Source organism: Dasypus novemcinctus, chromosome 14 (assembly GCF_030445035.2).
Source record: "Dasypus novemcinctus isolate mDasNov1 chromosome 14, mDasNov1.1.hap2, whole genome shotgun sequence".
Lineage (NCBI taxonomy): Eukaryota > Metazoa > Chordata > Mammalia > Cingulata > Dasypodidae > Dasypus > Dasypus novemcinctus.
This window is the reverse complement of record NC_080686.1, coordinates 109,207,078-109,221,445: the sequence shown is the minus strand read 5'-3', so window position 1 is coordinate 109,221,445 and position 14,368 is coordinate 109,207,078. Positions and strand designations below refer to the sequence as shown.

At 66.7% G+C, this 14,368-nt stretch overlaps 2 protein-coding genes across 3 annotated transcripts in view; one reads left to right on the top strand and one right to left on the bottom strand.

The window, feature by feature from the left end:
• The window catches only part of CPSF1 (cleavage and polyadenylation specific factor 1), a 28,535-nt gene extending 25,659 nt beyond the window's left edge, over positions 1-2,876 (top strand). Inside the window, exons 26-38 of the mRNA XM_058276189.2 lie at positions 42-194; positions 344-460; positions 529-619; positions 689-773; positions 844-985; positions 1,056-1,208; positions 1,591-1,767; positions 1,842-1,908; positions 1,994-2,041; positions 2,112-2,267; positions 2,334-2,463; positions 2,527-2,665; positions 2,756-2,876. Coding sequence (XP_058132172.1) covers positions 42-194; positions 344-460; positions 529-619; positions 689-773; positions 844-985; positions 1,056-1,208; positions 1,591-1,767; positions 1,842-1,908; positions 1,994-2,041; positions 2,112-2,267; positions 2,334-2,463; positions 2,527-2,665; positions 2,756-2,803 — 1,506 coding nt within the window. The 3' untranslated portion in view covers positions 2,804-2,876. The remainder of the gene's footprint in view (positions 1-41; positions 195-343; positions 461-528; positions 620-688; positions 774-843; positions 986-1,055; positions 1,209-1,590; positions 1,768-1,841; positions 1,909-1,993; positions 2,042-2,111; positions 2,268-2,333; positions 2,464-2,526; positions 2,666-2,755) is intronic.
• On the bottom strand, positions 2,862-14,050 carry ADCK5 (aarF domain containing kinase 5). 2 transcript variants are annotated; one of them, XM_058276190.2, is made up of 15 exons: positions 13,927-14,050; positions 10,412-10,515; positions 9,390-9,536; positions 5,400-5,475; positions 5,053-5,253; positions 4,838-4,978; positions 4,641-4,754; positions 4,427-4,558; positions 4,272-4,355; positions 4,119-4,200; positions 3,976-4,054; positions 3,768-3,859; positions 3,425-3,677; positions 3,242-3,358; positions 2,862-3,174 (listed from the first exon to the last, which is right to left on the bottom strand). In XM_058276190.2, the coding sequence occupies exons 1-15, from the start codon at positions 13,936-13,938 to the stop codon at positions 3,069-3,071; spliced, it is 1,740 nt and encodes a 579-aa protein (XP_058132173.1). In that variant the 5' UTR covers positions 13,939-14,050; the 3' UTR covers positions 2,862-3,068. The 2 variants fall into 2 exon arrangements, with proteins under 2 accessions (XP_058132173.1, XP_058132174.1); XM_058276191.1 differs by having other exon boundaries at positions 3,425-3,611; positions 13,927-14,043.
• Between the last annotated feature and the right edge of the window lie 318 nt (positions 14,051-14,368).

Here is a 14,368-nt window from a genome sequence, read left to right as displayed (position 1 = left end):
CGTGGGTCTGAGGCCTGCGCGCTCACGCGGGCGGCCCCCAGGTCTTCATCTGCGGCCCCTCGCCCCACTGGCTCCTGGTGACCGGCCGGGGGGCCCTGCGGCTGCACCCAATGGGCATCGACGGCCCCATCGACTCCTTCGCCCCCTTCCACAACGTCAACTGCCCCCGCGGCTTTCTGTACTTCAACAGACAGGTGGGGCCGCGGGCCAGCGCGCGAGGGTCAGCGAGGAGCCCCGCAGGTGGGAGGGGCGGGGCGCTCGGGGCGCAGCGCCGGGAAGGGGGGCCGAGGAGAGCGCGAGCCCGGGTGTGACGGCGGCGTGGACGGCGCCCGTGGCCCCGCAGGGCGAGCTGCGCATCAGCGTGCTGCCCGCGTACCTGTCCTACGACGCCCCCTGGCCCGTCAGGAAGATCCCGCTGCGCTGCACGGCGCACTACGTGGCCTACCACGTGGAGTCCAAGGTAGGCCGCGCCCACGCGTGGGGGCCGCGCCCGGCCTGCGGCCTGCGTGACACGCAGCCCCTCCCCAGGTGTACGCCGTCGCCACCAGCACCAACGCGCCGTGCACGCGCATCCCGCGCATGACCGGCGAGGAGAAGGAGTTCGAGACCATCGAGAGAGGTGGGTGCGCGCCCCGCCCCCGGCCGGGCGCTGTGGAGCGGCCCTGACCCCGCCGCCCTCTGCCCGCAGACGAGCGCTACATCCACCCGCAGCAGGAGGCCTTCTCCATCCAGCTCATCTCGCCCGTCAGCTGGGAGGCCATTCCCAACGCCAGGTGCGGCAGGGGCCGGGGGCGGGGGCCGGGGGCGGGCCGCCGCTGCGTGTGCTGACGCCGCGCCCCGCAGGATCGAGCTGGAGGAGTGGGAGCACGTGACCTGCATGAAGACCGTGTCCCTGCGCAGCGAGGAGACGGTGTCGGGCCTCAAGGGCTACGTGGCGGCGGGGACCTGCCTCATGCAGGGGGAGGAGGTCACGTGCCGGGGGCGGGTAAGGCCGGGCCGGCGGGCGGGGGCGGCCCCCTGTGCGTGCACCCGCGTCACCGCCCCGCGGCCCCCAGATCCTCATCATGGACGTGATTGAGGTGGTGCCCGAGCCCGGCCAGCCCCTGACCAAGAACAAGTTCAAGGTCCTGTACGAGAAGGAGCAGAAGGGGCCGGTCACCGCCCTGTGCCACTGCAACGGCCACCTGGTGTCGGCCATCGGCCAGAAGGTGGGCACGCCCCCGGCCCCGCCCGCCTCCGCACCGGCTTCGCCCCGCCCCCGCCCCGCCCACCTCAGGCCCCGCCCGCCCCTGCGCCCCGCCTCCGCACCGGCTTCGCCCCCGCCCACCTCAGGCCCCGCCCCTGCGCCCAGCCCACCTCAGCCCCGCCTGCCCCGCCCCCTTGCGCCCCGCCCCCGCGCCCCGCGCCCTGCCCGCCTCAGCCCCCGCCCGCCCCTGCGCCCAGCCCACCTCAGCCCCGCCCGCCCCGCCCCCTTGCGCCCCGCCCCCGCCCGCCCCTGCGCCCCGCCTCCGCCCCGGCCTCGCCCCGCCCCCGCACAGGCCCCGCCCCGTCCTCACGCCCCGCCCCCGCCCTCACGCCCGCCTCCCGCAGATCTTCCTGTGGAGCCTGCGCGCCAGCGAGCTGACGGGCATGGCCTTCATCGACACGCAGCTCTACATCCACCAGATGATCAGCGTCAAGAACTTCATCCTGGCGGCGGATGTCATGAAGAGCATCTCGCTGCTGCGGTACCAGGAGGAGAGCAAGACGCTGAGCCTCGTGTCCCGGGTACGCGCCCTGGCCCGCGCCCTGGGGCCTGTGCCCGCCGAGGCCCCCCTGACGCCTCTGCCGCCCCTCCCTAGGACGCCAAGCCCCTCGAGGTGTACAGCGTGGACTTCATGGTGGACAACGCCCAGCTGGGCTTCCTGGGTGAGCGCTGGCGCCGGGGCGGGGGCCGGCCGCCCCAGGACTGCTGGGGCTGCAGCTGACCCTCCCCTGGGCCTCTCGCCCGCAGTGTCCGACCGAGACCGCAACCTCATGGTGTACATGTACCTGCCGGAAGGTGAGTGGCCTCCAACCTGCCTCTGTCCGGGCGGGCACGCACCGGCTCTGACCTGTGTCCCCCGACACAGCCAAGGAGAGCTTCGGGGGCATGCGCCTGCTGCGCCGGGCAGACTTCCACGTGGGCGCCCACGTGAACACGTTCTGGAGGACGCCGTGCCGGGGGGCCACCGAGGGGCCCAGCAAGAAGTCGGTGGTTTGGGAGAACAAGCACATCACGTGGTTCGGTGAGTTCCGGGCAGGGCGGGGGGCGTGGGGTGGACCTGGCCCAGCTCACGTGCCCACACCCCCAGCCACCCTGGACGGCGGCATCGGGCTGCTGCTGCCCATGCAGGAGAAGACGTACCGGCGGCTGCTGATGCTGCAGAACGCGCTGACCACCATGCTGCCCCACCACGCCGGCCTCAACCCCCGTGCCTTCCGGTGAGTGCTGCCCACCCCGGTCCCCCGCTGCCCTGGCCTGCCCTGACCACAGCCCACCCCCAGGATGCTGCATGTGGACCGGCGCATCCTGCAGAACGCTGTGCGCAACGTGCTCGACGGGGAGCTGCTCAACCGCTACCTGTACCTGAGTGCCATGGAGCGCAGCGAGCTGGCCAAGAAGATCGGCACCACGCCGGACATCGTGAGTGCGGCCGCACCATCCCCTCCCACCCCCTCTGCTGCCCCCGCTGCCGCCCACCACTGTCCGCCCCTCTTCCCTCTGTCCCCACAGATCCTGGACGACCTGCTGGAGACAGACCGCGTCACTGCCCACTTCTAGCCCCACAGCTGCCGCCCCCCACCCCCGTCCCCTTTTGTACAAAACACAAAGAAAAACATTTGTTTGTGAAAAATGTGTGGTCATTGCAGGGCTGTCTGTCCAGGCTGTGGTCAAGCCCCTCCATGCGCCCCCTCCCGTTACTCTTGCACTGGCACCCCCGGTGCCCAGTTGTGGGGCTGCTCGCCGGCCCCGTGTGTGGCTCGTGGGGGCAGCTGCTGCGCCTGGCGGTGCTCTCGCGGACCTCTGGGCTGTGGCGTGGGAGCAGCTAGGTCTCCAGGTACTGGTAGAGCTCCTCAGTGGGGGCCAGGATGCCCAGGTGAGCCAGGACGCGCACCAGGTGGGCCATGAGCCACATGGAGGCCGTCTGCGTCCTGGGGCGGGGGAGTCAGGGTTGGCAGGAGCCGGCCAGGAGGCCCCCGGCCCCCGAACCCTGCTCACCTCAGGGCCACTTCAAACTTGAGCATCTCCCAGACGACCTTGACTTTGCGCAGGAAGCTGGTGCCGTAGACACCCCGGTACACCGCGCCCGCCAGGCGGCTCCAGGCCCTGACCGCGCTGCACAGAATGCAGGGGTCAGCCCCTGGCGGCCCCCAGCCCGCGCGCCCAGGCCCTGGCACCCACCTCTTGGCCATGAGGAAGTAGCGGTCGACGGGGGTGCCGAGGGTGGTGTTGATGGCACGCACGGTGTTGACGTTGCGCAGCACGAGCAGCATGGACCGCGGCAGCGCCTTGAGCACGGCCATGACGTCGTCGAAGCGCGAGCGTGCCATGTCCTGCATGTAGGCCGCCTCCTTGCGGCTCGGCAGGCCTGAGTGCCACAGCCGCCGCAGGTGCACGGGCCGCTGCATGAGCATCTCGCAGAACAGGAGGTGGTCTGCGGCGGGCGGTGGGCAGCAGCTCTGCAGACCGCGGCCCCACGGCTGCCACCGCCCGCCGCCCCTCGCTGCTCCCCAGCGTCCCTCACCTTGCACGCCGAGCGTGGCCGCATGCGCCTTCATGGCCGCGTCATCCCTCAGGATGACCGCTCGCCACAGCTGGCACAGGGCGGCCCGGTCCCTGTGGGCAGCGGCCAGCGTGAGTGCCAAGCACCTGGGGCAGGAGGGGCCGCTGGGGCGGGGCCCCCCTGTGCCCGCCCCTGCCCACCCGTGCCCGCGCCCCCGGCCCGCGCTCACGTCTCCTCCAGGAACTGGTAGAGCCCGTGGTCCAGCAGCACCAGCTCTGCCCTCCCGTCCGGGCCTTTCCGCACCAGCACTGGGGGTGGCGGCACGTCAGCACCGGCCCCGCCGGGCCCCCCCCTCCCGGAGGCTTTGCCTACCGTTGCCCGGGTGGGGGTCGGAGTGGATGAAGCCCGTGTAAAATATCTGCTCGGCGAAGGCCTGGATCAGCTTCTTTGCCACCTGGGGGGGTGACAGGCTGTGGGTGGGCAGAGCTGGCCCCCACGCCACCCCACCCGGCCCGTCTCGCTCACGTCCTGCAGCGCCAGCCCCCGGCTCCGGATGCCCTCTGCGTCGTTGACCTTGCAGCCGTCGCAGAAGTCGGCGGTGAGCACGCGCTGGGGAAGAGAGCAGGGGCTGGCTCAGCAGGCCCGAGCTGCCGCCCTCCCCGGGGCCTGGCCCCGCCCACCTTGCTGCACTTGTCCCAGTGCACGCGGGGGACCACGACGTGGCGGAAGTGCCTCAGCTCCCGAGCGCAGCGCTCGGCGTTGCGGCCCTCGTTCTCGAAGTCCAGCTCTTGCACCAGGGTGCCCTTCAGGTCCTGGGTCCACGGGGGCAGTCGGGCTCAGGGCCGGCCACAGCGCACGTGCGCAGTCGGGGGCCCTGGGACCGGCGCCGGCTACCTGGAGGACCCAGCTGAAGCCGAAGCTGGGGTGCATGAGCTCGACGATGCGCAGCAGGAACTCCAGGGTGCGGATGTCCCCATCAAACCTGTCCCTCAGGTCGATGTACTGGACCTGGACCAGGCGAGTGGGCAGCGAGGGCTGGGGCGCCCGCCCGGCCCACAGCGGCCCCGCAACGCGCCCAGGGGCCCTCTCACCTTCACGGCCACCTGGGTGCCATCGTGCAGCCGTGCCTTGTGCACCTGCGCCAGGCTGGCAGCAGCCATCGGCTCGTAGTCAAACTCCTGGAAGAGCTGGTGGGCCGGGGTCTGGAAGTCCTCGAGGAACAGCTCATCCACCTGTGCAGGAGGCTCAGGTCCAGCCGCCTGGCCACGCCCCCCAGCGGGGGCCACGCCCCCCCACCCCGCCTCACCTCCTGGGAGCCGCGTGTGAGGGCCCTGTCCTCCAGCACGCGCAGCGTGCTGATATACTCGGGGGGCAGCAGGTGGTTGAAGGAGCACAGCCCCTGGCCCAGCTTGATGTAGAGGCCCCCGTTGCTGATGGCCCCAGCCACCAGGGCGTCGGCCGCGCGCTGGTGACACGCAGACATCACCTCCGAGTACCGCAGGCTGTTCTGGCCGCAGCATGGAGGGAAGGCATTGGGGTGGCCAGGCTGACCGCCTCCCTCCCACCCTACCTGGCCCGCCTCCAGGAGGCGTCCTCCCCGCGGAGGGGCAGACCCTGGCAGCCCGAGCTTGTGCCCAGGGCTGGAGGACAAACCTCGTCCTCTCCACGCAAGACGATGTGGCTGCACCACCAGTAGTCCAGGGAGATCAGCAGGCCAATGCCCAGGGACCTGGGGAGAGGCTGCTTAGGCCCTGGCAGCAGGCACCGCCTGGCCCCTGCCGCTCAGGGCTGGTACCTCGCCCCCCGTCCTCCCCCCCACGCCCTCGGTGTACACGGTCGCAGAGCTGGCCCTGGCCCCACTTGGGTGAGAAGTCTCCCTAGGGCAGCCAAGGGTCCTGGGCCCTGGGGGGATTGAGGGCTGGGCCCTGGGGGCTGCACCCCCTGGTCATGCCACTGCCGGTGCCACTGGGTGGGAGGGAGCCACGAGCGGCAGAACGGGCGGAGATGGTGAGACCCACGGGCAGTGGGGAACCCACGGCGGGGGCAGGGGAAGAGCAAGGGGAGGCCGGCGCCCCGGGCTGCTGCGTGGTCACAGGCAGGGCCGAGGGACCAGAGGCAGAGGGGGGAGGAGGTCAAAGTCCGGGGAGGGCGCCGGGATCAGGATGCAGCAGGGCAGGCTCCTAAGGTGCAGTGTCGGCCTGTCTGCCCGGCCAGGGCCGAGCGCGGCGGGGGCGGGCGACGCACACACTCGCAGGCCCCACAGGCCGAGGCTCGAGTCTTAGGAAGCGGCAGGGCCCGGGGGAGGGCGGGTGTCCGCAGAGCACAGCGCTCTCCCGCCTCCCCGGCTCAGGCCCGCTGGGCCGCGGTGCGCCTTGTCTTCCACGGGCAGGGCGCAGCCGCCCCCAGCCCACGCGCTTGAAGCCACCTCGAGGGAAACGCTCCACTGCGGGGAGCCACGCGCAGGACACGCTTGGCGTGGGCACCTCAAGGGGACCTGAGGCCGCCCCTTCCTTCAAGAAGCTGCCACGGCCCCACGACACGCTCCCGAGGCCCGGGCAGGCGCCCACGGACATGCGTGCCCTGTGCAAGCCCCGAGGCCGCCAGCACCAAACAGAGGCAGCGGAGCCTGCGCTCCAGCCCCAGTGGGCTCAGGTTCCTAGAAGGGTGGGCACTGGGACGGGGAATGCCTGCCTCCCCCAGGCGGGGTGAAGGGACGGTGGGGGAGGGGGTGCAGGGCGGGGGAGGGGTGCGGGGGGGGGTGCAGGGCAGGCGATCCCAAGGCGCCCCTGCATCAGGTTTCGTTGAAAGCACCACGATGCTCCACCCATGACCGTGGCAAAAGCTTCCTGAATTTTCATTTTTGGTTTAAGATTTCAGTGAGCTTTTACATTTTTCACTTCTCTATTATGACCTTTTATTTATTTATAGTAATCTAAATACTTTTGTAATAAGAATTCAAGATGTGTGGCAGTCTGATATTTATGAATTCCGAGAAGAGATATTATGCTTGTCAACTGGTCTGGTTCCTCTGGGTGTGATAGCCCTTGGATTGACTTAAATTCAGAGGTTTCGCTTTCACTCTATTAAATCGAGATTAGGGCTTTGATTTCACATCACTAGGGTGACTAGTTTGAATCCCTGCCCCCTTCATGGACTATAAGGGGATGGTCACTCGAGAAAACAGAAGAAGATGCAGGGGTCTAGAGAGCTCCACAGCCAGGCAGGGGAGAGAACGTGATCCTGGGCCTGGAGAGAGGGGGCCTGAGAGGCCACAGCTGGCCTTGTGAAGAGGCCAGAGCAGCTGGGCCGGAAAGACGAGTCCTCGGGCCCACAGCTGAGATGGGAGAAGCTGGGCCGGGAGAGGGGGTGCCTGAGAGGGACAGCAGGGAGTGGGTGCAATGCAAGTGGTTGAGCTCCTGCTTCCCATGTATGAGGTCCAGGGTTCAACCCCTGGTACCTCCTAAAAAAATTAAAAACTACATTTAAAAGAGGGATGAGGAGAACAGAGCAGCTGAGAAGCCCTATGCCGGCCCATAGCTGGTATTAGAAGAAGCTGGGACGGAGCCTGAAGAGAAGGAAGCCTGAACTGTGCAGATGTCACCAGCCATCTTGCTCCAACACGTGGCAAATGACTTTGGTGAGGGAAGTAACGTGCTCTTTAGGGCCTGGTAACTGCAAGCGCCTACCTCAAATAAATACTCTTTATAAAAGCCAGCAGAGTCCTGGTACTTTGCATCAGCACCCCTTTTGGCTAATACAAGATGCGAAAAAAATACCACAGACATCTGCTTGAGGGGCAGGAGGCCTTCATCTTTAAAGCAGGGGCGTGTGGCCTGCCCTGGGGGGCTCTCAGGTCTGGCCGTGCCTGAGGCAAGAGAAAACCCGCCCAGGCGCTGCCACAGCCGCAGCGGGGTGGGGGTGGGGGCAGCCACCTGCGCAGGCCCGCCCACGCCCACGTGCTTGCCCCGCCCTGCTGCTCCCCACACCAGCTCCTCCACCTGCGCAGGTAGCCCCTGCGCTCTACCAGCTCACCACGCACCTGTGCACAGAAGCCACCAAAGGGAGGCTCAGAGCCAGACGCAGTCTCTGCGCACGGCCTGCATGCGGAGCTGCGGGATCTGGGGACACGTTCCTGGCAGAGCCTGACCTGGCCTGGGCAGCCCAGGCACCCGTCCGAGGCTGGGAGACCCTCACTACAGCCCAGGTTCTGGGTTTGGAGAGCGAGGGGCCGAGGGCCAGGGTCCAGGCCTCCGGGCAGGCCCGACCAGAACAGCAGCCGCCCCCTGGGGTTGAGCTGGCTCTGCTTCACTCTGCACGTGCGCTCCTTGCACGGGCACCCAGGCCTCAGCAGGGGCCCCTCCAGCCTCCCTGGTCACTGAGGGCTCCGCCGAGGGCAAGCTGCAGCCTGTTAGGAAGCCTGGCTCGAGCTCCTTCCGCCCCGCCCGGCTGCGCCTCTGACAGCAGCTGTGCCTGCCCGGGGCGGAGCACGCAGCCAGGCAGACAAGACCTGCAGCTTTCATCAGAAGTAGGCGGCGTCTGGCAGCGCCACGGTCCCACGCCCCCTGGCCGTGCGTCCCGCACCCGTAGAGGGCCGTGGAGGGGCAGAGGCCAGCACAGCGGCTCCAGGCTCCACCCTCAGGGGCCCCATGGCTGGCCAGGAAAGTCTGGACCGACACTCCGGGCGCAGCGGACACCTCCCAAACCTGCTAACAGGGCAGCTCGAGGGCCTCCCGGGCTCGGGGACCAGGGCGAACGGCTCTGGGGAGTGGAGCACGTGACCGGGTTTCGCACTGGGCAGCTGGAAGCCTTCGACTGTCCACCTGCCCGCAGCCCAGGTCGGATGCCTCGGGATGAATCTCGTGCTCGCATGCCTGCAGACCTTGTGAAGCCTCAGCAGAGGCCCTCGGGAATCGCCCCGGGCGCGGGCGCCTCGCCCCTCAGGTCCCCGCTGGAGCACCTGTGCGCCCTGTCTCTCGGGGTCTCTGGTTAGCGGGTCTGGCTGGCTGACGTTTCAGAGCCAAGAGCTGGCTCTCAGGAGGCTCAGGCTACACAGTCTTCTGTGCTGCAAGAATTTCTGGAATCTGACCAAGCGCAAACGCTCCCCCAGGCCTCTGACAGAGTATCAGCTCCGCCCCACCGGTCTTGCAAGGAGAGACGGGGGAGCATGGAAAGGGGTTCCTTCCAGGTCGCCTTGAGATGAGCCAACAGAAGCCCCTTAGCCTCTGGCCAGCCCACAAGGGGAAGTCCGAGCTCAGACGGCTCTGGCTCCTCTGGGCCTTTACTGGCGAAGGACGGCCAGGAAGCGGCGGGCGGGAGCACCCGGCCTCCCGGCCAGGGCGGCACACGCGGGCCGCGGCTACCCTGAGGACAGGCCCAGGGGCTGAGCCCTCTGGGCTGAACGAGCCCCTCGCCATCCCCGGGCCTGGCAGGGCCCAGCTCACCAGGGAGCACGCTCCAGTGCAGCCAAGGTCCACCGGACGCGGAATCAAAGCTCCCAGCAAAAACCCTCCGAGCCTCCCGGGAGGCCTCAGTGACCAGTGGGCAGGGGCCTCAGCCCAGCTGGGACCACGGGTGGGCCAGGTCACGCTGGGGCCGACCTGAGGTCTTGGGGGGCAAGTGTCACGGAAGGAAAAGCTCACCGACCTGCCGACGCGCCCGACGCCGTCCACCACGAGCCGCATCCTCCGCTTCTCTGGCGCCTCTGCGGTGAGGTAGCGGGCCCCGAGGAGCAGGGGCACCCCCACCGCGGTGGCTGAGAGCACCGTCCTCCACAGGGGCCTGGGCCTCGAGCTGGGGAGGCAGGGTCACCACCTGGGCAACTGCGTCACTCTCTCCTCCCCTCCCCCTGCCCCCAGGAGCGGCCGAGAACACGGGCGTGGCCAGGGGGCTTCCGGCCTCGCTGCCCACCCCGCTCCCCTCCGCTGACAAGGCGGCGGCCGCCCGCGCTCCTGGCCTCCTGGCACCCTGGGGCCCAGACCGCAGAGAGCTCATGCCGTCCTCGAGCGCCTTTCCCCGAGACTCCAGCTGCCCAGGCGTCAGGCAGCCTCCACCTGGGGACACGGCCCCGAGCTGGGGGCGCCTCGGGGGCTGGGCTGCCCTGGGCAGGCTGTGAGAAGCTGAGCCCCGTAACCCCACAGGAAGCAAGAGTCCCAAGCAGGAGAGCACGGAGCTCGACCCACGCTCAGTAGGGGAGCTCTCCGTACACGCCGCCTCCAGGAGGCGCTCAGCAGGCACTGAGTACGGGCGGTGCTTGACACACGCTGAACACAGCCCGAGCCCAATCCACGCTGAATACAGCGGTCACCCAACACATGCTGAACACAGCTGGAGCTCTCGATACACAAAGAATACAGCCGGAGCCTGATATGTGCTGGATACAGCTAGTACTCAACACGCACTGAACACAGCTGGAGCTCTCGATACATGCTGAATACAGCAGGAGCTTGATATGCGCTGGATATAGACCATGCGCTGGATACAGACCGTGCTCAACTGTCAACACAGCTGGAGCCTGATATGTGCTGAATACAGCACTCAATACGTGCTAAGCACATTCAGGGCCTAGACTGTGGATGAACGCACCCTGTCCTAGAGGGGGGAGGTGTGTGGGGCATAGCCCACAGGGGCCGCCCATCCCGAGGGCCCGGGGCTGGTGGAGAGCGCACCTTGCCGGCCAGACCCTGGAGCTCCTCCTGAGGAACGACGCAGGGGGCTGCCAGGGCTTCCGCCGGCTCCGCAGCAGAGCAGTGTGGAAGCGGCAAAGCTGCAACTGCAAAGAGAGCGAGCAGCGCGGGGTCGGCCGTGCAGGAGCGCGCCTCCAGCCTCCTCCACAGCTGCCGCTGCACTGGCCCAGAGCGGGAGCGCGGCCCTGCCGAGGCCTCCCTCAGAGCACCAGCACTCCCGGCGGCGCTCCCGGGGCTCCCGGGGCTCGCAGCGCAGGCCAGGCTCCCGTCGGCCTGTCGGGCGCGGGAGGGAGAAGACAATCCTTCCTGCCAGCAGGGATGAGAGTGCTCTGAGAGGGACGGGGGCGGTAACTGCACTGACACCAGTGTCCCCAGCCCTGGGTGCATCGGCCACGGTCACGACAGGGCTCGAGGACGCGGGTCTTTGAAGCCTCACCCACCACGGGAATCGTCCCCCGAAGCCTCGGGGTGCCACGATGCAGCTTCTGGACTATTTCACTGACCACTGACCCCGGGGGCGGCCATCCACATTCCTGGGCAGTGTCAGGAAAGCTTAATCATGAGAAGAGAAAATGGCCCTGACGTCCCAGCAGATCAGACACAGAGGAAATGGTCTTATTCTGAGAGCAGATGAGAGTCAGTGACTTAGAACCCGTCGGACCTCGGAGGGGGAGAGCCGAGCAGCCCCTGCAGGAGCCCAAGGAGCTGAGGGGACGACCCTTGCCTCCAGGGCAAGCGGCCTCGGCATGTGCCACCGGCACGCCCAATCATGTTTAACTACGAGGACTTAAAAGTTACTCATCCATAAAACCCTAAGTCCTTCCAAAACGTCAGCTTTTAGGGAAAAAAGCCTGGGCTTAGTAATCAAGTGTCATCGGCGCTGCAGCGCCAGGCCAAGAACGTACCAGACAACTTCAAGGACTGTGAACACGGTGGAGGAGGGAGGACCGTGACCTGTGTCCCAAGAGAGGAGCAGTGCTGACAGATCTCTGCTCGGCAAGGCCACAGCGCTGGCCCTCAAGAACTGCAAAACGCCTGCTCCCGTCATGAAAGTCCGAGGCAGGGAGGAGGCAGCTGGGCAGGGCTGGGGCCTCACCAGAGCAGTCCTGCCCCACAGGGACTCTGGCGCTGTGTGGAGACATTTCCAGTTGTCACAACTAGGGGGACGGGGGACACCGAGTGATGGAGGCCAGGGAAGCTGGGGGCCGAGCAGAGAACCATCGGGCCCCAAACGTCAGGAGAGCTGTGGCTAAGGAATCCGGGGGCAGACTCTGGGCCCAGGCTTTTCCGGCTGGAATTCCAGCCCTACCACTCACCAGCTGTGTGGCCTTCGGTAAACCACTGGCCCTGTGCCTCGGTTTCCCTCTCTATAAGGGGGGACTACTGCATGACTGAAGCGGGCGTCGAGCAAGCTGCCACTTGCAAAGCCCTCCGACAGTTCCAGGGTGTGTGGCTCAGGACCCCGAGCACGCTGAGGTCAGGGCCCAGGGCAGCACAGCCGCGGAGCCGCGGGCTTCCCATGGGCCTCCCACGAGCTGCCCGGCGATCCCCAGCCCTTCCCGCCCTCTCACTGACCCTGCCCCACCACACACAGAGGCAATTTTGTATGTACTTGCTGGGTTGAATTAAATTATCTAGCAGGGGAGAGAAAGGGTTTGTTTAGTTCAAAAGAGTAAGGAAATATTCCCAACATATGCCAGAGCATGGAGACGGGTTATACGTAGAAAACACAGAGGGGCTTTGGTTCAAGGAGCAGGAAGGCAGAGGCAGAGTGAAAGGGCAGTAAAGTTTGCTGCAGAGTTTCAAAGAATGTTCGTCTGATGGTGCACTACTACAGGGGTGGAAACGGTCAAAACCGATAGAAAACGGGCGGCTTAAGTGGCCCCAACACACCCCTAAGAGCTGGGGCCGCAGCTGGGGCTCCAGCCACACCCCGCAGCCTCGCTTCCTACCACGGACCCTTATCCCACGCTCATGGGACAAAGAACCCGCTCGGGCCTTCACTGGCACCGGGACGCCCTGGCCCGGTTCACTCACGGCTCCTGCTCATGCTTGATGCCTGCTTCACCTGCAGCCCCCCACAAACCTTGTCCACACCTGTCTCCCCTCGAGGTGGTGATCAAGGGCCCATCTCAATCATTTTTGTATTCCTAGGACCTAGCACAGTGCCTGGAGTAGAGCGGGCACTCAGTGAACGCTTGCTGAATGGAAATAAACTGGCTAAGCACAGGACTACGGGAATCCCCACGTGGGCCCGCCCGGACCCCTACCCCGGCAGCAATGGTCCCTTGAGCACTCTGGCCTTGACAGGACACCAAGTGGACTAAGCCTCAAGCCAACAACCCCAGAGCCCCTGCTGGGGTCCCAAGGCTTCCAGGTGCCTCGTCTTCCCAGTGTTTCTCAGCTTTCGTCTCTGAAATTCCACATTCCACAGGGGAAATCTCTGAAGCCCAGGAGGATCGTGTGGCTATAAATGGTGGGCCGAGCCTGGAACCCGGCTCATGGCAGTTTCCACCGTATCACACAACCAAAACCGTATTTCACTGCAAGTCACAAAAAAAGTAATGAAATTCATTTGTACTCTTAATACCTCAACTTACAAGGAGAGACTTACTAGAAGATACAAGTCTTACAGGAAACTCCAGGTTAAGAAGGAACAGTGCTCTCTTGGGGTCTAAATCATACGGGGAAAGAGCTACATTCCTGGGTGGGTAGTGAGAATTAGGTCAGTGGAGCGGAGCCAGGCTGAACTTCAGAGATGCAGCAAGACAAGGGACAGACCAAGAGGTGGCACTGGGAGGCTGCTGTCATTTCAGGGCCAGAAGCAGGAGTGCGGGTGAGGGCAGGACGACAGCGCGAGGCAGAAGGGCAGAGGGCAGAGGGGCTTTCTGAGAAGGGGGTGGGGGAAAGAGTCTCTGAACAAGGGGGAGAGGTGCCAGCACAGGGTGATCTGAACTGACAGGTGGAAAAGGGGGTGTCTAGGAAATGCTCTGGGTTCTCAAGGGAGAAAGGCAAGATGGGGTGCTTCCCAGAAAAGGGGAGGGACTGCAGGGTTCTGGCAGAGTCTCAAGCAGTGAGAGGGGCTGAACGCCGAGATGGGGGACAGCAGAAGGGGCAAAGGAGTGTCCGTGTCCAGGAGGCCAGGAAAGACGAAGCGGCTGCCCTGGAAAGGGGGCGCACGGGAGGGCCGAGGAGCGGGCACCTCCGGAGGCGTCTACGAGCAGGTTTGCGCCGTGAGAGCCTCTGGGAAACCGGGACTTTGGGGTGTGGGCTTGGGAAGTGATCTCTGGTGGGCTGGGAGGAGGGCGGGGGCTAAGGTCCTAAGGGAGTCTAAGGGGGAGGGTCTCTCCGAGAGCTGCGGCGGGCTCTGACAAGAGCCCTGAGGGTCCCTGACGGGGACGCGGGGCTCCGGGGACCCCGGCCGGGCACGGGGCCGGCGGCAGCGAAGTCTCCCGGCCTGGACCGTCGCTGTCAGCCGGCCGCCCCGCCGTGCTCACCGGTCGCCACATGCTCCCGCTCCGGCTCCCGCTCGCTGCGGCTCCCGCGCCCTCCGGCTCCCGCGCGCGTCCGGCGCTGTGTCGCCGGGACCAGCATCCCCTGCGCAGGAGCGCGTCAAGAGGGGGCTCGCAGGGCGCAGTGCGCACGCGCGCCTCAAATCGCGCCCCGCCCCGAAGGCGGTGGGCGGGGCCGGAGGCCTCGCCCCAAGCAGCGCCCGCCTCCGCGGCGTGCGGCGCCCCCTGGCGCTCCCCGGCGGTCTAGGTCCAGGCGCTGGAACACGGCCCGGTGGAGAGCCACGGGTTCGAGTCCCGAGCCGCCCAAGGTCGACCCTGGCGACTCTTCGCGGTGGCACTGCTAACTTCGCCGGCTGTGTCGCCTCAGTAAGGGCGGCAGTAAGAAGTGGACGGGATGAGGCTGGAAGGCCCTGCCTGGAGCCAAGGA